Source organism: Carassius gibelio, chromosome B8 (genome assembly GCF_023724105.1).
Source record: "Carassius gibelio isolate Cgi1373 ecotype wild population from Czech Republic chromosome B8, carGib1.2-hapl.c, whole genome shotgun sequence".
NCBI lineage: Eukaryota > Metazoa > Chordata > Actinopteri > Cypriniformes > Cyprinidae > Carassius > Carassius gibelio.
In genome coordinates this window covers 21116865-21139011 of record NC_068403.1, presented here as the reverse complement: position 1 = coordinate 21139011, position 22147 = coordinate 21116865, and the positions used below count along the sequence as shown (strand labels likewise).

Genomic DNA, 22147 nt, shown 5'->3' with positions numbered 1-22147 from the left:
ACGCCAGGATTAAGATGAACTGAATTGAAGAAATGTGTGTGAATAGGACATTATTAATCAGCGCTCGAAAGCCCTGTTCATTAACATTACCTGCATTATGGCACATATGAACTCCATGGCTGCTCCAATTAACTACTGCACTTTATCATGCTAATTCAACTAGAGAGCAAGTGATCGAGAGGGAAGAAAGAAAGGAGGAGAGAGGGACTAATGGATTAGGCACTAGGGATTCATATTTCAGAGCTGTCATTGTGGAAATAATGTGTTTCACAGCATGCTAAGAAATGTAATATGATACACTTTCATAGTCTAAATCAAAGCCTACGGGAAGAGGAGAGCAGGAAAACAAGGAAAGGGGAGGAAAGGAGGGGAAAGGAGTAAGATGTGAAAAAGAAAGGAAAGGGCGGAGGCTGTGAAAGGAAAGGAAAGGAAAGGGAGGAGGATGTGAAAAGGAAAGGAAAAGAAAGGAAAGGGAGGAGGATGTGAAAAGGAAAGGAAAGGAAAGGAAAGGAAAGGGAGGAGGATGTGAAAAGGAAAGGAAAAGAAAGAAAAGGAAAGGAAAGGGAGGAGGATGTGAAAAGGAAAGGAAAGGAAAGGAAAGGAAAGGAAAGGAAAGGAAAGGAAAGGAAAGGAAAGGAAAGGAAAGGAAAGGAAGGAGGATGTGAAAAGGAAAGGAAAGGAAATGGAAAAAAAGAAAAGAAAAGAAAATATGAAGAAAGTAAAAATGATAAGAAGGAAAAAGAAAAAAGAAGGAAAAGGAAAGTATGCAAATGGAAAAGGAAATGAAATAAAAAAGGGAATAGAAAGGAACAGAAATTAGGAGGATGTAGAAAGGAAAAGGAGAGGGAAAGTGAAAGGAAAGAAAACAAAAGGAAAGGACATGCAAGTAAAACAGGGAAAAGAAGGAAGGTAATAGAAAGGAAATTAATTGGAAAATAGCAAAGCAAATAAAAAGGCAATGGGAACGTGGCAGGAAGTACAAGTACAAGGAAAGCAAAATGTGTTGAGAAAAAGTATAAAGGAAAGAAAAAAAAAGATCAGGAAAAGAACAAAGAAAAGGCAAGACAAGAAAAGAAAAGAACCTCTGAAAATCTTTTGGTTAATTTCAGGGGTCTGCATAATTCACTATTCCACTTCTGGCATACAGAATACAGGTAAAAAAAAAAAAAAAAAAAAAAAAATTTCAGTGTTTCAAAAATAGCTACCACAATGCAGAATATTCCACCTTTGCACCGCAGCAGTGAACTCAAACCCCGAAGACTTACACAAAACCCAAACCACACCACAAACCTGGTGCATTTAAATGCCAAATCACATGCTATGCTTTCCAGAGAACATCCACTGCAAACTCTGCATTTATATGCTTCCTAGTACATCTGTTCTAAACATGCAGCAAACACATTCTGTTTTTTTCATTCTAGTGTCTGAATATGCAGTAGGGGTAGAAGGGGGTGTTTGTGTGATTGCACTAAGCTGCAAACACATGTTATCTTTACGGGTTATTAATGTGCAGCTGGCAGCACTGGATGTTGAGCCAAGAGAAAAATGACTTTCACGGAGTGGACCATCAAATCAGGGGCAGGAACTTACTGCTCTGTGAAAGCCCATTTAACCACAGAGTTAAAAACAGAGAGTGGTGAACAGCCACAGATTTTTAGTTCAAATACTAGAGAGTGTTTTGTGAGTTCAACTTTTTTCCTGCAGCTCCAAATATGCCAAATGTGTACAATGGCATCTGTAGTTTTGTCTGCAAACTGTTGCTAAACATACTTCAAAGACAGGACAAAAACTTAAAAAGTCCTGTGTCCAATGCAAATGTCACTCATGATGCTATTATATGCAATTGTTAATGTTTGTTGTGATTCTTTCTATCCATTACTTGTTTTTTTTTAAATTCTGAACAAAATTAATAAAGAATATATTTTTCTTGACATGTGACTGCGTGATTTAGGTAACCAGTGAAATTGACTGTGGAGCAGGGTTCATGGTTAACTTAAGAGTCCAATTAACATTCATCTTTGCGCCATTGAAATCAATGGTACATGTTTCTGCTATAGATTCTCAATAAAACACGACTTCAGAGAGACTCTATAGACTGTATGATATCCTATGCACAGATGCATGTAGATTAAAGCTGATCAAGTGGACTGAACGAACAGTGGTGCTGGGTTATATGTTATACTTATTGAATCAAATATCGCATGAGTATTGTGTAAAAGTAAAAAAAAAAAAAAAAAGATCTGTCTTATTAGAAAGACAGATATTGTTGGATTAATTTCCATATCGTGTTTCTTCATCGTCGGAGTGTGTAATATTGTCCATGTCCACTTTCCTTGCCTGTGATGCAGTTGTAATAATGAAGGCACTGGGCTAATCAATGCTAAAATCATTGCATGAGTGTGTGTGTGTGTGTGTGTGTGTGCGCGCACAAGCCAGCTCAAAGAACAGCCTCCTGCTGTGCTGACAAATCTGATCTGCCTCAATTACCGAGCAGCAGATCTATCTTCACATGACCCACATAACGCATCATATTACACACACACCGGACGGGAGACACACACACACACACACACACACACACAGGGGTGGAAATATCTTTCATCATCACCTTCCTTCACTCATAAGGCTCGGCTGATTTTCTCTCTTTTTCATCCCTCGTTCCATTCCTCTCCTCAGAGTCATTTCTGCCACGCGGTATTGAAATAGATGACAAATTCAGTCTCTGTCAGGCAGCCAAGGTACACCTGAGAGCCTTTCCACCGCTCGCACTGTATGTTTTTCAAAGTGGAAAATTTTCTCATAAAACTTCAGCTCTCTTCATCTGTCCCTTGATGCGCCCTCTCTCTCCCTCTCTTTCTCTCTCTTTCTCGGTCTGTCCCAGAGGTCTGACGCAGCGCAGTTGAGCTACTGAGCTTTCGAGAAGCCATTAAACGTCCTTTTGTTCAAATTGATTAACAGGAAGGACACCATTAATTGAAAAATATGCACCAAATTATAAGAAAGAGAGCGAGAGAAGACCGATACGGGCCAAGAAAGCTAATAATCCATAAATATAGACGGATGGCACTGGAGCTATGAATCATTTATTATTATTTACGTTCATAACCCACGACCTGCGCAGAGGTCACTCACAAATTGCTGCGTTTAAAAGGATTATTTCTACCCCTCATAACCCTATTAGCTCCATATCACGGCTCAAAGACAATGTGGCCTGTTAGACTAATTAAAACTAATTACTGATGAAAGCTTGATGTAAAGCAAAGCTGAGGCAACACTCTTGTCAACAGAGCCTTGAGCTGTCTCTCTCTCTCTATCTCTCTCGGTGGAGGCCATCTGTTGGAGGTGATTAATCGAGATTGCAGTGACCCTCGGTGTGGGACTCATTCGGGCCGTGGCGGTATCACACTGCCTCGCTGCGCCGGGCTCTTCACGCTCTGCTTAATTCATGTCATCGGGCTCCAAAGATCAGCTCCTACAGGGGGGCTCGTAACCTCCTCCAGGAAGCGCGTCTGAGGAAAGGTCGGTAGTGGTACATCACCGCGCTTCATCTGACATCCGCGCTTGGCTCAGGGGAAACTCCCACACTGACCCGTGAGTGGATTAGCATTTTAACTGAGGTGACTCTCTCAGTACAATGGCTTTTGGATCCCACGTTCACCTCTCTGGTTTCCGCCCGGGGCTGTTCGAAAATGAATTACTGCTTCCAGCGGCAAGGTTCTTATGATGTGTATCCAAAACTTCAATGATTAAATGATTCACTGGAGAGAGGAACGGGTTTATTCTTATTACACAATCACCCAGAATGTACAGGTCTTTCTGGCCTACGTCTGAGGAAATCTCAATATAGGAATTGATTTTGTAGTTATTGGAACAACATATGACCCTTCCTTAAAAATTTGAGGAAAATGATGGGTTGAGATGAATGTCAATCAAAATCAAGTCAAGTCTTAAAATTTGATTGGTTGATAGGAATGTTGACGGATGGATAGAAAGAATTATACATTTTTACCTGTGCTAAACCGGTTGTGAAAGTGAATTCACTACCCAAACAGACACCGTTTTAAGAATAGTGAGTAAAGACAGATCTGGATTATCAAATGAAGATCTATGGAAATAATGTTTAGTGTTGGCAGTTGATAGCTAAAGTAGTGTTCAGGTGGAAAAGCAGCCCTGTCTGCAGAGATGCAGCTGTCTGGTTCATGAAATGAACAGCAATAGAAAAGCATTTATCAAAGGATTGAAAACCCATGAAGGGATGTGGAGTGGAGTTTAATTAGATGTTTGCCTGGGAGGCAGAGGTAACGACTGGAAGTCATCCAGCTACAACACCTTCTTAACTCAAAAGTTCAGCTTTGCTTTGAATTTGATGATGAGTACATATATCATGTATACTGTATGTGTGGTACTGACACCACTTTAAAAGAGCATCAAAACAACATTTATTATTTAGAGTAGTTGAGACTTTGTTTCCCATCAAACATATCACAACAGAAGGCGTACTATAATTTTTGGATAGCAGGTGGCCTGCAAGTAATCTTTAGTGAAGTTTTGTTCATGCATCAACAGAAAGCAGCACAGACTAATATATATATCTTCAGATTTAAAAATCATACTGGTTCCTCTGACTGATTAAAATTGATTAATTGATATTGTAAACCCAGGTTTAACTAGAACTGTTAACAAATTTGATTGCTTATTTAGTACAGTGTATTGCATAAAAAGTAGTGAATTAATACAAGATTTACGCAAATTAACACTGCATGTTATTTAAACCATACATATTTCACGATACAGTATGTAACCATTCAACCTTTAGGACCAGTTTTCTCTGTCATAATGATCTCAGAAAAGTCACTTTTGAACAATTTAACGCATTCTTGCTGAATAAATGTATTCATTTCTTTAACAACATTTAGTAAAGTCAATTATTTAAAATATAACGCATTGTGATTAGATTAAGATTAACACAAATTCACAAGTTATACAACTGAACTAGTACATGAATTCTACACTGCAGAATATTCCTCTAGTGAGAGATATTGTCTCCTGTAACATTTGTGGGCTTTTTCAGCAAATACTGATATATGCAAATAATGTGATTAAATAATACGCATATTATGTAATTATATCTTAAAATAATCGGAATAACATTTTTAATTGAACAGTCCTAGCCTATTTACATATAAAATGTTACCGTCAAGACCTCAGCTCAACTCCAGCGAACACACAGCGGATACCTCTTCAGCATCCAAAACACAAAAATTGAGAGAAATCCTTCTGCCTGGTCATGCATGAGTCCCTGAGCTCCTCCACTTGAGACCTCGTTTGGAGCGAAGCGATAGCCAAGCCACTCACTCTGTCCTAAAGAGTCTAGAGCAAGAGCCTCATCCTGGCCAGAACTCTCCCGTTAGACCTCGAATACCACAACTATGTGCCAGACAATTACGGGGTGAACCAACAAGCAGCAAGTGGCACAGGAAACTTGTAAAGCAGAGGCAAAAGCTCTGCCAAATGATTAGCGAGGGGACAGTGAAGTGTGACAGCAAGCACTACAGCATTGAATCCCAGCTGTTGAAGACTTTTGAAGTCCCTCAGATGGCCAAACAGGGTTTCAGATGAGAGGATACAGGAGAGTGATTAATTCATAAACCGTCACAGGTGCTATATTTCACTAATACCTCACAGAAATTGCAAATATGTTGAGGTTTCATATGTTCGATTACCTATGAATGAGATACCAGTTTGTATATTACTTAGATTAAGTTAAATAATTATGCAACCTTATGGAAAAATATTGGAGACAGAGAACATATTAGAATGAATTCATAAAGAATTCAGTGACTGCAGCAAATTAATTCCATTATTGCATGGACAAATGGACCAATCAACCATTATTGATTTCAGAAATGTAAGAAGTGTGTGTCAAGAGAGATGGAAATTGATCTGCTTTATTTTCCCATATTACAGCACTCTTAACCTTTAAGAGTTAAGAGTTTAAGTGACATATCTAATTGCTATATATTTATTATTGTCATTCTCATTAATATAGCCATTGATGTTTGTGTAGATGCCAGCTGGGGACTGCACATTCACATAGATTTTTCCTTATGATTAATAATTATAACACAAGAATTAGCAAGAAAGGAGGTAGTGATTGATAGTGTATTCATATGCACACACAAACATGATCTACACAATCATTTCAACGACTTCAATAACATTCTTTGAAAATTGACTTTCAAGCCAATTTGATTCAAGCACAATTTCAATACAAATAATGAAATTTAATTATTCTGGAACTCCGCAATAGCACATATCTGAAGAAATAGCAGAGCAACCTCTGAATATTCCTCTGTCAAGGTTGATTGGTGTTCTTAATCAGAGAAAAATATTAAAGTATTACATCAATAAGCACATTTCCTTCCTGCAAGCTGTCCTTAAAATGGTTTCTGTCTGCACTGATTGTTCTGATTAATAATGATTACAAGAGATTAATGTTACACTTTCTTGAATTACAACACTTGTTAGGTATTGGTTAGTTATTAAATGTGAACTTAAAAATAGATGTGATTTAGTAAATATCCTTAGATTGGATATTTCTGTAAATTAATACTTAACTACGGTTCATTTAGATTTAAGAATAAATGCATAACTTTTAATTGACCAACGCAAAAGATTAGACCATAAAACATGCAGTTACAGTGTTTTTTTTTTTTTTTTTGTGAGATTAATCAAGCCATTCATTAGACCCAAAATCTAATTCATTAGCCACATGACAAGTATTCACACCTAATTTTATTTGACAAAATACTCAAAGGTAAAATGATAACATTTACATCTATGAAGCCTGCATTTATAATACATTATAAAGGTATTCTTAAGGCATTATAATAAATGCATGATGCATTATACAAATGTATAATATGTTATATCAACTCATGTATAATCATAACAACAATTATAATAGATCATAATAATTACGTATTTGTGGTTATAAGTTTAAGACTTAAGACCAGGTTTGAGTTGATCTATTTTCAGCTCCTTAAAATAGCAATGCGATAGCAATGCACCTGAACACACCTCTTTTTCAGACCAGCATGCCCATGGGCGCACAAATGGGCACAAATACATTTGCTAATTAAATGGTGTGGCACTGGACGGGAAAATGTGAACGGCAGCGGACTGAAACTAGCAAACACACTTGCCATGCGTCGCATTGCGCTGGATGTCTGATAGGGCCCTGAGTGTTTCAAATCATTTAATATATTGTTTGTAAATATTTCGACAAGGAACTTTGATATCCGGCAATCAGATTAGTGTTATCACCTTCATTTAGTTCTTGCTTACGTTAATATTCAAGTAAACATATAGTATCATAACTTTTATTTTACTCAAATATTCTACGTTCTAATTAGTTTAATTATTTTCCATTGTCAAGAGTCTGAATATAGGCATATGTGGGTCGTAAGTTATATTAAAAAATGTAAAACATTTGCGAGCATACATAGTTAAGAATGGACATGTATGTTGTGTGTGTGTAATGTATAAGGAATTTGTATGTACAGTATGTGTGTGTATGCATGCTTATATAATATATATATACTGTAGGTGTTTGGGTACATGTTATACACCCAGTGTGTATGTGTATATATTCATACATTTACATTTCTTAATTATTCAGCTGTTAACTTGGTACACAATATTTATATACTAATATAGTAAGTAAGTAAGTAAATAAATACAAATTGTGGCTTAAAATAATCTGGTTGGGAGAGTTAATATTAGCCACTATTAATACCTTTTGAAAGGATATGACCTAGTGATAGCTATTGTGCCATTTTTTTTTTTTTTTTTTTTGTGTAGAATGCAAACTGTTTAAGAATATCAAAATAAATGTAGATGCAATTTTAAATATTTGATTCTGGTCACTGGTGTCTTTGAGATTTTTACTGGACCATTGCTTTTTAAAACATGAGATTATGCTAAACTGAAAAATGGTCATGACAACCCAGAAGGTTTCTTTTACATTATATCAAAGTCAACTAAAAAGCATGACAGTCTGCCTCTTTTATCTGTCAGTCCCAGAACTCCCCGAAGAGACCCAGCACCTCTCTGAGAGACCGCTGAAATGACGATGTTCTCACCATAGCCAGCGGCACGATGCCGACTAGGTCTTTCTGTGCCAGGTAGATGTGCATCTCAGTTTCCTCATTGCTGGCCCTAATGCCCGGGTATTCCACCGCCCAGGAAATGGACCTGCTGCCTACCGTACTTCCGACACCGTCCACCTCCAGATCCACCTGAACCACCCTCTGCCAGCCCGGCTCCACACTGAAGAAAGAGAAAGAGAGACAGAAAGGTGTTTTGAAACTGACAGTTTTCTAATAATCCATACCGTGATTTTGATAGAGAGGCCACAAGGTCACGAACCATTCACGTTAAGAATTATCCATTTTTATATAAAAAAATGATACAACTGACACATGCGACCACATAGAGAGTGTCTAAAGTAACAGACTGTGTGATGTAACAAGTCTCCAGAGGAAGCAGGTTTGAAGCCACGTCAAGTCACTTAGAGTTTACCGTCACGAGTCGATCGAGGAACAAGGAGACGCGCCAGTGAGAAGCTTCATAAAAGAGCTGCTGAGTGCAATGACACAGCTCTCAGCGATTACCGCACCGCAACACATTAAAAGAAGGATAGAGAGGAGAAACCCAACAGAGGGGAAAAGTAAGGCAGGAGGTATGAGAAAGGAAGTGATATGGAGAGACAGGGAACAGATGGAGGTAGACACATACAGAGAGTGCAACTGACAGGAACAGAAGAATAAATGAGAGAGAGAGAGAGAGAGGGAGCAAGAAAAAGAAACAAAGACACAGAAACTTCATTTTCTGCCTGAGGTGGTGATCCTCTTGCCTCAAATTGCATGCAGGGTTGAAGAACAACAACACCCTTTCTAATGTTTTTCTTGGCTTTACGTCAGTTACTCCTGAACTTTTCAAGCAAATGGCCAGGATAGGTCCAGATACCAGAAGCGTCTTTGAAAATTTAGTTTTTAAGTTACAAGCTACTATTGATTTTAAGTGGTCTGAGTTGAGCTACTGCTCTGAAAAAAAGATAAGATTCACTACAAGCTACAAAAATTGGATAATCATAAGAAAACAAATGATCTACAAATAACTATCTGAAAGCTGCAATTTGTGGTCAGTTTGTGTGTGCATGTGCATTTTGGGCCAACCCTTTCCACTTGTAATGTCATTACTAGCGCAAAGTAGGCTAATTACACATTTACTTAGTTGTTAGTTGTTCTTTATATTTTGTTGTGGATCATTAAACTGGCATGCTGCCTCAGAAATCAGTTTTTCGGAGGGTACATTCATGGGCAAACGTTGCCTATAAAGTCTGATAGGAAAGTGAGGCAACAAGTCAGCTGCTTAAGCTTAAGCTCATTTTCCTTTCTCATTCTCTCTCTCTCTCTCTCTCTCTCTCTCACACTTTGAAACAAAACAGTGATAGGTTTTGAATGAATGAGCAATCCCAAATAGGCTGACAGTGCCAAAATTGAAGAGGTAAATATTTCCTAAACAACATGATTCAAGAAAACGAATGGGACTTTCCTATGAGAGATTTTTCAAAGCTACACATAGATAAGGGTGATATGAATGGACCTTCCAATGCTGCATACTGTATATGAGGACTGTCTAAAAGAACTGAGAATTTTTTTTTTCCAATTCTACATACAGGAGAGGACTGACTGAATGAACAGATTCAGAACAGAACAGATTTCCATTGCTACACATTAGGGATAGAACATTTTTAACAAACCAATTCAATAAAATGAGTCAGACTTTCAATACACTACAAGGAGTTAGAACATACAGATTCATTACAAAATGAATCAGACTTTCCAATGCAACTGATTTAAAACAATAAACCACTACAATGAATCAGATTTATAAATGTCTGAACAAACAGATTTACTTTTTAATGTAAATGTTACTAAAAGGTTCTACACAAAGCCCATTTTTGACAAAACAAGTCATTGCAGGTTCTAGACATATTATATTTATAGCAAGAAGAAACAGAGACACATGAATAGCAGAAACATCTACACTCTCAAAGTGCATAGAAGTTTCCTGATTACACATTTACAGAAAGAGGGAAAATGAAAACGGCACCCCAAATCCAGTTTCATTACGACAACTCTATCTCCTGAGAGCATCTTTTACAGAAATTATCATCCTTTCATGGAATAGCAAGAGAGTCAGACTCTGAGTTTGAAAGGAAACATCCCACTTGTGAATCAACAACCCAATTTTCCTGACAAAACAGAGGTGCACTGAGTGGCAAATGAAAATGAAGAAAACGCTTTTCATTCCAGGAACACCGACACTGCTCGTTTGTCTCGTCCCATGGCACACATGTCCTCAAAGTTTCACAACAGCCTGTCAAAACAGATGCCGAGCTGTTCTGAGGACCAACACAATCACAAAATCAGAATCGGAGTAAAGCAATGAACCATGAACCACTTCATTTGTTGTCTTGTAAATCATTATTAGTTACTTTTGATTATAATAAGGTTAATGCTGTTCAGCTGAGGATTTTAATTGATTATGATTGTGTATGTGTGTGTGTGTGTTAAAAACAAAATGTGGTGCAGTCTAGTGAGTCATGCCTTGACCTAGAAATTCACCTTAAAATCATTATTTATCCCCTCGGTTCATCTTGGAAACACAAATATTGACAGTTTTACTAACTTTTTTGGTGCTGAAAGTAAAAAAAAAAAAAAAAAAAAAATTATTTTATTTTACTTTTATCTAAATTCAATATTTGTATTTTATTTCAGCTTTACTTCAATTAAAGGGAAAGTTCACCCAAAACTGAACCAATGTGGGAAATAATTGGACTTCCTCAATCGCCTGAGGCTATGGATTACAGGTAATAATTTTCAGTTTCTTGCATTGACCGATCTTTTCACTTTATAAGACCCCAATATATTGCCGGGAACCATGGTTATAATTTTTTTTGCTCCATGATATCCTTTTTTTTCCCATCAAAATGGGTAGCTGCTGACTTGCACTTTAAGAATCACAAAGGACCATGGTTTCAGCTAAAAATCTCATTTAATGAGGGAAACCCCATGCCACAAACCTTTAAACTTGGCCCCTTAGTTTGTGAAAAGCAAAAGGAAAATATATTTAAAAATGTTTAACATATACAGCTTTCACACATTGCATTGGAAAGTATAACTACAACCCCTACACATTTAAATGTTACCATAAGACTGGCTTGATTTTACATATTGCAAAAAACAGCATCTGAATCATCATAAACAGTAAACATCCTTCAGCAAATTTTGCAGTGCCCCTCTCTCTTTGAAGTCCATGTGCAGGAATACAGATCATGTGCGAGAGGAAGCCAGAGAAAATTAGAAAGAGGAAGACAGAAAGTGTTTTTGGGGATTTGCAGAGATATGAAAGCTGCAACGGCATGTACAGCAGCAGGAAAAGGATGTCAGAATCGAGGGTGACAGCAGTCTTTCAGGGGCGACTGCAAAGGAGCCATAGTGAGCCAGAAGAGAAGAGAGAGAATAAAAAGAGAGATAGGCACCGAGCACATTTAAAACTGTCCCACAACTCTGACAGTTGTGCTTTTCTTGGGGAGAAAATAAAAATAAAATAACTAATGTGAGAAAAATCTATTGAAAATGCAAGTGAGACAAAATATTGTTTGGCTATTTGTAATCATACAAATGTTTGTGTCATACTTATTATAGACGAGAGAAGATTTAGACAAAAGTCAAATATAATAGAAAGGAATGAAAGGAAGGAAAACTCTGCACTTATATGTATATAAAACAATATATTCTTGCACTTCTGTTTAGATGCTAACTGCATTTAATTAGCTCTGTACTTGTACTCTGCATACTGACAATAAAGTTGAGTTGAATCTAATCTAATCTAATCTAAAAAAAAAAAAAAAAAGACTGGCAAAAAAGAAGTGTAGGGAACAAGATAGAAAATTGGATTCTGTTTTGATCAACATTTCCATTCAACAATTCAACTCACTCACTCACTCACTCACACACACACACACACACACACACACACACACACACACACACAGAATACAAATTACACTGAACAAAATTATAAATGAAAACCTTTTTTTTTTTTTTCACTTTTCATGAGCTGAACTCGAAGATCTAATACTTTTTCTAGTACACAAAATGGGTGACATGCTGGCCATGCAAGAACTGGGATGTTTTCAGCTTCCAGGAATTGTGTACAGGTCTTTGCAACATGGGGCTGTGCATTATCATGCTGCAACATGAGGTGATCTTCGTGGATGAATGGCACAACAATGGGCCTCAGGATCTCGTCATTGAAAATGCCATCAATAAAACACACCAGAGTTTGTTGTCCATACCTAATAATTACTATATAAATAACATAATTAATCCTTCAAAAAAACATAGTTTTGAAAAACTACATTTGAAATTTACAATAATATGAAATGTTTCTTGAGCAGCAAATTATCATATTAGAATGATTTCTGAAGAATCATGTGCCCCTGAAGACTGGATTAATGCTGAAAAATCATCTTTGCATCACTGGAATAAAGTACATTTTAGAGTATATTACAATGTAAAATAGTTATTTTAAATAGTTATTTTAAATAGTTACATATATATATATATATATATATATATATATATATATATATATATATATATATATATATATATATATATATATATATATACATATATATATATATATATATATATATACTATTTCAAACTGTTTTTATAAAAAAAAAAAAAAAAAAAAAAAAAAAAAAAAAAAAAAACCTTAAGACCACAGACCTTTGATTGGTATAGTGTGTTTTTACCAAATAAATAAATACATACATAATAAAAATCAGGGTTCTTTCTGCTTTTAAACCCTATGGAGTGCCATTACTGTGCATTACTGTAAACATGTTGTTTTGTTTATATCACTCCCTGGGGTAATCGACAGCATGCCACAAATGATGCCGACTGTAACAATAAAAACTTCCTATTCATCGGGAAGAAGGAGGCGGGAACCGGCGCACAATCAAAAATCACTTTAATATTCAAAAATAAACAAAACAGCGCGTCCGTCGCAGTGAGCAAACACATAAAATAATGTCCCAGGCCTGGTCCTCTCTCGTCCTTCACTATAGTCGCTCCAGTTTTATATCCTTCCATCTCCTACTTGGGGCTCAAGACCGGCGGTGGGGCGCAGGTGCAGCTCATCTCCAATCACTACACCTGGCCTCACTCCTCGTTCCCACGCCTCTCGGCCCCGCCCCACTCGCCACACCGACATAGTTTAAGATGCAGTTAACCTTAAACACTAATGCACATAGGTGAATTTGTCATAATAAAGAATATGTTTATCCAGTTCATTGACATGATACCATTTCTTTCCGTCAACATGCAGTGCAGCTTGAGTTTGATATTAGATGAGTGTTTCAGCACCATGGACAGAGACACAACACAAGGACAACATGCTAAGGTTTATCTTTCAGTACGCAGTCACTAGTAGAATAGAGTTTAGAACAATGCTCGATAAAAGCCAACAATTCTTCTTCATGAATATGTATCCAAAAGAAAGACGGAACATTTATAAAACATGCCCTATTAAATCATGTTTCTGAATCTGAACACTGTGAATACAGCTATTTGTACATGATAGCATCATCTATTAGCACACGTTGTCTCTGTTGTTTTTGCAGCTGATTCACTAAAAGAATTATGTAATCAGGTAATGTGAAGAAATTGAGGCTCTCACAAGGTTGTTTAAAATAAATATCTGCCTGCATGCCTACAATTTACTGCTGAAACAACTAGTAAATAATCTTTTAAAATAAAACTGTTCACCAGTTTTCTGTTGACGGTAAGAGAGAAATGTGATTTCTTTGTAATGAGCCTTATTTGCATAGAAAGGAGTAGTGTTTGGCCAGAAAAGAATAAAAATGTATAGTGCATAATTAGTGTATATTCAATGTGAACAGATGCCAGGTTTTTATGGTGAAACAGCATGAAAAAGTTGCAACTGCTTCATGAAATCAGTCCTCACTCTTCTCACTGCTTTCTAAGTTCAAGTAAAGTTTCAATATTGCTTGTGTGCAATAAAGAGATGTCTTTTTACATTTCTGCGTTTCTATTTTAAGCAATTTTCAAATGATGAGCGCGGAAATGCGATAGTCCAAAATCGCTTTTCTTCGTTTATCGCCCACCCCTAGTTATAAGATTCTCTGTCACTAATAGTCAAGTTAGCACAGCCTCCCTGAAATGATAACAATAACTTTTCCTTGTATTGTAAATCTCCTAGAGGTTTACAGTTCCTCATCCCAGAGGAGAGGCTATAGACACAGCAGGTCAGATGAGCACCCAGGAAGTATCTGCTGGGACCACATTTAAATGCCATGGAGAATCAAGTGACAGAGCAAATAAACAATTTCCCCACTTAAGTGATTTATTTCAGTTCCAGGTCTCTGGGAACGGACATAATTGAAAGTGGTTGCGTTATCCAGTTATGGGAGTAAAAGTTTCAGCCAGAAGTGTCTTGTGTTTTTGTGTGTGTGCGTTATCATCTCATATCCTTTTCCCAACAAAATCTCTTGCATAAAAGCATTTTAAGTATTTATGTCTACTCTGACAAAGACATTACATGTATTTTATGTAATTGCACATATGCATATGTTACAGAAAACCTCCAGGTTTAGAATGATTACACATGGGTATAAATCTGAAATATGCTTCATTTTTTGCTATCTAATTAGCAGTATTGAGTATACAGCAAACATCATCTCCAGACACTTCGACTGTCAGTAATAGAGCACAGAATCTTATTAACTACTAAGGATTATCTTTGGAAACAACTCCTTTATATTACAGTGATAACAACTACAACAAAAGGTTTATCAGATTCAAATAGGTTATTTTTATGAATTTGACAATTAGCACCAGCAGTAAATGTGAACAAGAAAGAACAGTGGTTATCGCATCAAACCAGCCAGATAAGACTCAAAACGATCAACCCACCGATAAACCAAACTATTGAAACTAAGATGCAGACTTGGCTCATTCCAAACTTATGCAAAATTTTGACTTCGGATAGATGAGTACATTAACACAACCACCTACATTTATAGAAGAGAACCCACATTCTACTACTTTGCAGCAGTGGCACTTCTCCAGTACGACAGGAAAAAGGAATAATATTTCACTCTAGTTGTGAATGTGAGTCTGAATTGAATGTTGTGAGATAAAAAGGCAATGCATTGCAGAATAATGGCAAAACGTTGAGTTGACCTCATTAAAACAAAGTCAAGTAAAGGAGAAATATATTGAGATAAAAAGTGTACATGAGAAAAGAAAAAAAGATGAGAAAAGCTTGAGAGAAAAAAAATTCAGGACCTCGAAAAGTTATAGGCCAATATTTTGATATTTCGCCAAATGTCCTCAGGTAATATTTGATTGTACAGAAAGCAAATGTGTTTGTGTGTGTTGTAAAATTCTAGATCGGCCAAATCTGACAGAAGAAAATGATAGTTTGGTCTCCAAAAGAGCCCTGAAAAAGGACAAGAAAGGGAGCCGTTTGACATCTGTAAGTATGCTGTTCTCAAGGTCAACCAGCCTGCTGTCACTGACGTTCACACACATGTACATTTAAGACCATTTAAAAAAGCATACAAGCAGCGCAAGTACCCCACATATAGCAGAATAACTACAAAGGAAAGCATTTCTCAATAAGCATAGTTTTAAAATGATATGCCACTATTCAAGACTGGTTCCTTGTCCCAGTAAAACACTCACTCGTATGCTTTTGATGGACCGCCTGGCTTCCTATCAGAGACGCACAAACACACAGACCTATTGAGAAATGTTCCGCTAGGTTGTTTATTTGGCAGTCCGCAACAACTGCTTTCTCGGACGCACACACGCACAAAGACACGGGCGCAGTGATAAATACCTGTGACCAGACATGGGGACTTGTGACTTGGTGACTTGGACTCGAGTCGACTCGAGTCGCTATTTTTAGGACTTGAGACTTGACTCGGACTTGGAAGTTAAAGACTCGGGACTTGACTTGACTTGAGACACGATGACTTGAATGACTTGAGTGTTAATCACATCATGTTTTCAGTTTGAATATAAAATATATAAATTATTTTTTTAAATAAAGTTGATTACTCAGCTGGAGCGCAGGCTGAGAATAGCGTCGTGACTGGATCAGGACACTATCATCAGTCATGCCCTCTCTACCTTACACACACCACGCCCACTTAAATCAGATATCACATCACATCAACATGTCAGCCTAAGAGGTACCGAGGGTCATCGCTTTTGTCTTCAATAGTTCGCGCCTAAAAACGTGTGGAATACGCTAGTCGCGCCGCTTTCTCCTTCTTTCCAAAGCACTCGGGCAGAAGTGCTCCTGGGGCGTCTGTCGTTTCTAAGCATCCATGACACGCTCTCTCTCAATGAAGACGCGGGAATTTCAGCAAAGGATAAATGGATTTGCAGCACTAAAAATCGCTCGCAGTAGCTCTGCTACTAAATTAATTTCAAAATGGCAATCCATATACAGCTATGAACATCTGTTCCTTCATTTTAGCTGAGCTTTCAACGTTGATACAAGAAAGGATGAAGCTGATTGGTTAGTTATTGTCACATGACCCGGGGTGCGCTTGCGGCATTTTGAAAAGTTTAGATGTTGAGCGCGTTGCTTCCATTATGAGCGCGCATACCGCGCGCCTACATTGGAAATAACGAACTTGCGCGCACAAAAGACGTGATGTGAACGGCCCCTAATGATCCGCTAGCAGGCCGTCAAAAAAAAAGCATTCCAGGGGCGGCGCTAGGGCTGGGGGGCATAAGCCCCGAATATTTTGTTACCTTGTCTTTCTCATAGAGCAAAACAATTAATCAGAAAAACAAATGTATCTGTTGCGATTACCCAAGTGCATATTACATATATATATATATATATATATATATATATATATATATATATATACATACATACAGTACAGAATATAAATATGACGTATTTTCAGTTGTTGTACATAACAAAAAAGTATGAAACAACTGAAAATACGTCATATTTATATTCTATACTCTGAGAGAGAGAGAGAGAGAGAGAGAGAGAGAGTGTGTGTGTGTGTGTGTGTGTGAGAGAGAGAGAGAGAGAGAGAGAGAGAGAGAGAGAGAGAAGAAACATAACAGTTTAATATTGTATGTAAACTGTGTTTGAGAGAGAGAGAGAGAGAGAGAGAGAGAGAGAGAGAGGTGTTCAGAGGAGTCTGTTGGATGTTTAGATTTATGGACTCAATGTTGAAAATGTAAAACATTTCAAACACTGTTGGCAGAAGTGAAAAATAAATAATTTTAGGAAGTTACAATTTTGTTTGATTCCATGATGTATTTTACTGAACATGAGTATTTACAATTTACAATTTACATTATGCAAATCCAAATTATTTTAATTTACTGACAGTTACTTATATCTTGTCTTTTAACTTTATTTAGATCAGATTCTGCAGGTAAAATAACAATATTAAGGTGACTTGACTTGGACTTGACTTGACATAGCTTGTGACTTGACTTGACTTGACTTGCACAAGAAAAAAATACTTGGGACTTACTTGAGACTTGAAGGTTAAGACTTGAGACTTACTTGAGACTTGCACATGTGTGACTTGGTCCCATCTCTGCCTGTGACAGACAGTGTGTTCAGAGGTAGTATGTCTTTGCGTGGCACCAGGCTTGACTAGAAGAAAACCAGACGGCCATCATACATATTCAAACACCCCACAGCCAGAAAGAAACTGCTCCATTTTCTCCTCACATAAATATGAGTGTGTATGTGTGTGTGTTAACTCAGACTGCATAACAAAAAGTAAGTGGAAAAAATGAGCAACGATGGACACAGAATAACCAAAAAGTCAACTGCAAAAAGGATTATAATAACAAAGTAGGTCAGAACCTATTTGAGTAAAATGCTAGTAGGAACTGCGAGTATGAAGATACTGTAACAGTGCTTGCTTCCATCTTGGAGTAAAACAAACAAAAATAAATAATTGTGAGTTTGTTCCTCATAGCTGCAACTTTATTTCTTGCCATTTGACTTCACACATCACAGCTGTGAGTTTTTTCTTGTAATTGTTACTTTATTTTTCACAATTGTGAGATTTTTTTTTCAAGATATGTGACTTTGTATGTAACAATATCTCACAACTGTGACTTTTTATCTGACAAAATGCCTTGATATTTTACAATAGAGGTTTAATTACAAATGTTTGTTAATCAGAATGAATCCAAACAGATTCCGATTCTGGATGTTCTCTTTAAAGACTCTTAGAAAAAGCTGGCTTCTTTGCATGCATATATAAAAAATTTCATTCTACGTCTTTTGATTCTCAAGAGAATAAAAGCATCATTTCTGAAGTGTGCCTTTGTGTATGTGGTCTGGTACCACAGGGGAACTCCAGGGTGACAGCAAAATAAATACACAGAACAAAAACTGCAGAGCAGTCCTTAGATGCCATGTTAGTTATTTACAGCAATAATCTGACATTTGATCTGCATTAATCTTGCCTCTGATCTTGTACTGATTAATTAGCAGAGTTATCACTCCATCACCTGCATGACATCATTAACAACAGTTCCAACCAAGGTGGTTTCAAAGATGACTACAACATAATTCCTACATTTTCAGGAAAGTCGTGACTAACTAGTTACAATAGTTTAGGGTGGTCATATACGCTGTTCTTACGGGACACGTCCATGCAAGGATTTTAATATGGCCTAAAACATCCAAAGCAGTTTGACCAATAACATGCAGGTATTGTTCATAATTGACCAATTGTGGGGCTGCGCATGAGAAGGTGAGAACTACAGGGAATGATCAAAGCGATGGAAAGGATGTATTTGTCCAGTCGTTTGACTTGAATCATTGTTGCACACCGATCAAAAAAAGACACCAAAGTAGGTTCACAAGAGTGAATCGAAAGCATTAGGAACTGTCTGCTCTGCTTTCTATAGCTCTCATGAATGTCACACAACCTGGATATTTTAGGCAATATTAAAATCCTAGCTGGGACGTGTCCTGTGTGTGCGCATGTGGCCACCCTATAATAGTTTCTCCAACAATGCATCTGCAGTATGGTAGTTAAGCAGTGAGTTATGTCATTGATCATATTATGAACAATATTTACTAACTGCTTGCATCAGTGCAAACCCTCTTTTGCCATTAAAAAATATTGTCAGAATCAGTTTTGGGGGTAACGCATTACAAGTAACGTGAGTTACGTAATCAGATTAGTTTTTACCTAGTACCTAGTCAAGAAACACATAAGGAAATTTAGAAAGTTATAAGGAAATATCTGAGTTACTTTTTCAAATAAGTAATGCCAGTTTGTTTCCCATGTACTGACTGACAACAGACTGAGAATCAGTTCCACTACAAAGGCTTTGTAGCCTAAAACTACAACAAGGGGAGACAGCTCCAGCATTGTATGTGTGTGGCACACATTTTGCAAAAGCATCTCTCCTGTGTGTGTGACTTCTTTAGTATTCAGTTTGTGTATCTAATATACTAAATTTGTTTCTCAACAGCCAAATGCAGTGTGTGTTTGCTGTGGGCATGTGACTATTAAGGTGCCGCTGGTGCGATCAAGAGGAATTTCATTTCACAGGTGAAGAGGGAACTCCGTCTAAAGTGACTGGAGCATGTCCACGCTCTTGCAGCTCTAGCCATGACGCCCCTGGGGTGGGCGGTTGAGGGCAATAGAGTGCAACAGGATACAAGCATCTGACACACCACGACCGAGCACTCAGCTGGCAAACAGCCACTATGCAGAGAAAGGGAGAAGGGGAGAGAGAGACCAACTGAAAAAATTAGAAAAAAAAGGGCAAAGAAGTGCATCATTTAGAAAATGGCAGAGAAATAGGAATGAAAGTGAACCGAAGTCATTGATCTGTGAAGTGTAGCATGGAAATGGCAACGCTATTCTTCAAGAATAAAGCACCAGCCATAGGTGCTTCCTAATGGAAAAACTCACAATGGCATCCAAAGAGACGACAAGCATAGAAAATGTTATTGCTTGGAGGTTGCTTTTTCATATAATATGAGGAGACTTGAAGAGAATCAAGTAAGTTTGTCTCAGATGTTGCTCTGTTTGCAATTAAAATAAACACAAATGAAACAATTGTTTAAATACAGTAAGAGTGCAGAGCAATTATAATATCAAAGCAATGTTTGGATGACAAATCTTGGGATAATTAAATGTTAACTGTTATCCATACCGAGATCTCTGACATTGATTGGAGACCTTGGGGGGTTTTGCAAAATGTTTGTTTTTAGGGGGGGAAAAGTGAAAAAACAAAAAACAAAAAACAAAAAACAAAAAACAAAACAAAAACAGACCTTTTGAGCAGATTAAATGCTAGGTAGAAATCTAGTTTTATTCACTGTGTAGGAGAACCAAATAAGATATTTAAGATATTATTTACTATTTTTTTTTTTTTTTTAATTGGGTGAGATTTATTCTAAAGAAATACAGAGTAAATCACTTACTTACACTTAATAAAGCATTCAAGACTGTCAGCAATGTTTGTAATAAACAAATACAAGACATTTTTAACATAAAACGAGTCCTCTATCCATTGTATTCTCCAGTGAAAAGTCATCTTGTCTCAATCAGGAAAGAAATATGCACAGATCAAGTACTGTTTACATGCAAAAAACTTTAAAAACCGTTCTAAACAGATATGTCGGTGGGTTTTGGAGTGAGATGACCACAGCGGGTGGAAGGTTTACTGTAGAAAGTTTTATAATTGATTATGGACTCATATTTTAGCCATTATTTTATTTTATTTTTTTATAATATATACACACAGCTTTTTGCTTCACAAGATATTAGTTAATGTTCTAGTTTACTTATGATTTATTGTGAATTCAATGCAGAGGATCCACTGATGAGCAAGTCATGTAATGCTACATTTCTCCAAATCTGTTTTAATGAAAAAAATCTTACCCATCTTCACCTTCACTTGTTTATTAAATACTTATTTAACACAAAAATTATGATGGATGTCATAAATATAAAAAATGAGGTGTACGTCGGTACGCTGAAGACAGAAATGAGAAGCTAAGAAACAAGAAGTGAACAACAGAGAAGATAGAAATAGACCAAGAACAGTACTACATGTAGAAAAAGAGAAAACAGGCTAGAGAGCTCTTTTGTGGCCTATTCCCATTGGAGAGTTTCTATTTCACCTGGTCTGAGAGTTAAGGATCCAGAAAAAAAGTTTGAATGAGACAGAGAGAGAGGCACACAGGACAAAGAGGCCGATGCAGGACCCCCGTGTGCCCTTGTCAAATAAAAGAGGGAAGGAAGACAAAATAATAGTGATAAATGTCAGTGTGATAGAGCACGCTCAGCCAAAACATCCTCTTTACAAACATTGCTGGCTCATCTATTGTTAGACGGACAGATTTAAGAAGCCTGCCTCTCTCGAGGGATGGAAGGAGCAGGATGAATTTAGAGAAGGAAGAAAGAAGCAGTCAACCTTTATTTACTGGGACAGAAATTGCTTTACAAATCAGGCAACACTGTATTTTGTTTTCAGAGAAAATGGATCAGCGATAAAAGTGACTGGTAAAAAGTGGAGTGCACTCCAACCGCAAGGCTTGCAGCATCCTTCACATAATTACATTTATTTGGAATTGGAAATATTTTAAGAACACTGATAATAATAATAATATTTTTTACTTGAGCACTAAATCAGCATATTAGAATGATTTCTGAAGGGTCATGTGACACTGAAGACTGGAGTAATGATGCTGAAAATAAATGCAGCCTTGGTGAGCATAAGAGACTTCTTTTTAAAAGCATTCTTTAAAAATGTACCGATCCCAACTGTAGTTTAAATATATGTGATTTATTATGAATAACTACTTAATGTACATAAATCAAACTCAATCTTGTCCCTTTCACACAGACAGAAACCCTCACCTCTTCATGTATTCTACCAGGACATGTAAAGTAGAATCTCCAATTAGCCTATGAATATGTTGTAGAAGTGAAATAAAAGCCTCGTATTAA

At 36.9% G+C, this 22147-nt stretch overlaps 1 protein-coding gene across 1 annotated transcript in view; it reads right to left on the bottom strand.

Annotated features, from left to right (window-relative positions):
• The window catches only part of si:dkeyp-14d3.1 (transmembrane protein 132C), a 207553-nt gene that overhangs the window by 56767 nt on the left and 128639 nt on the right, over window positions 1-22147 (bottom strand). Inside the window, exon 4 of the mRNA XM_052563064.1 lies at window positions 8145-8331. Within this exon, the coding sequence (XP_052419024.1) occupies window positions 8145-8331 (187 nt within the window). The remainder of the gene's footprint in view (window positions 1-8144; window positions 8332-22147) is intronic.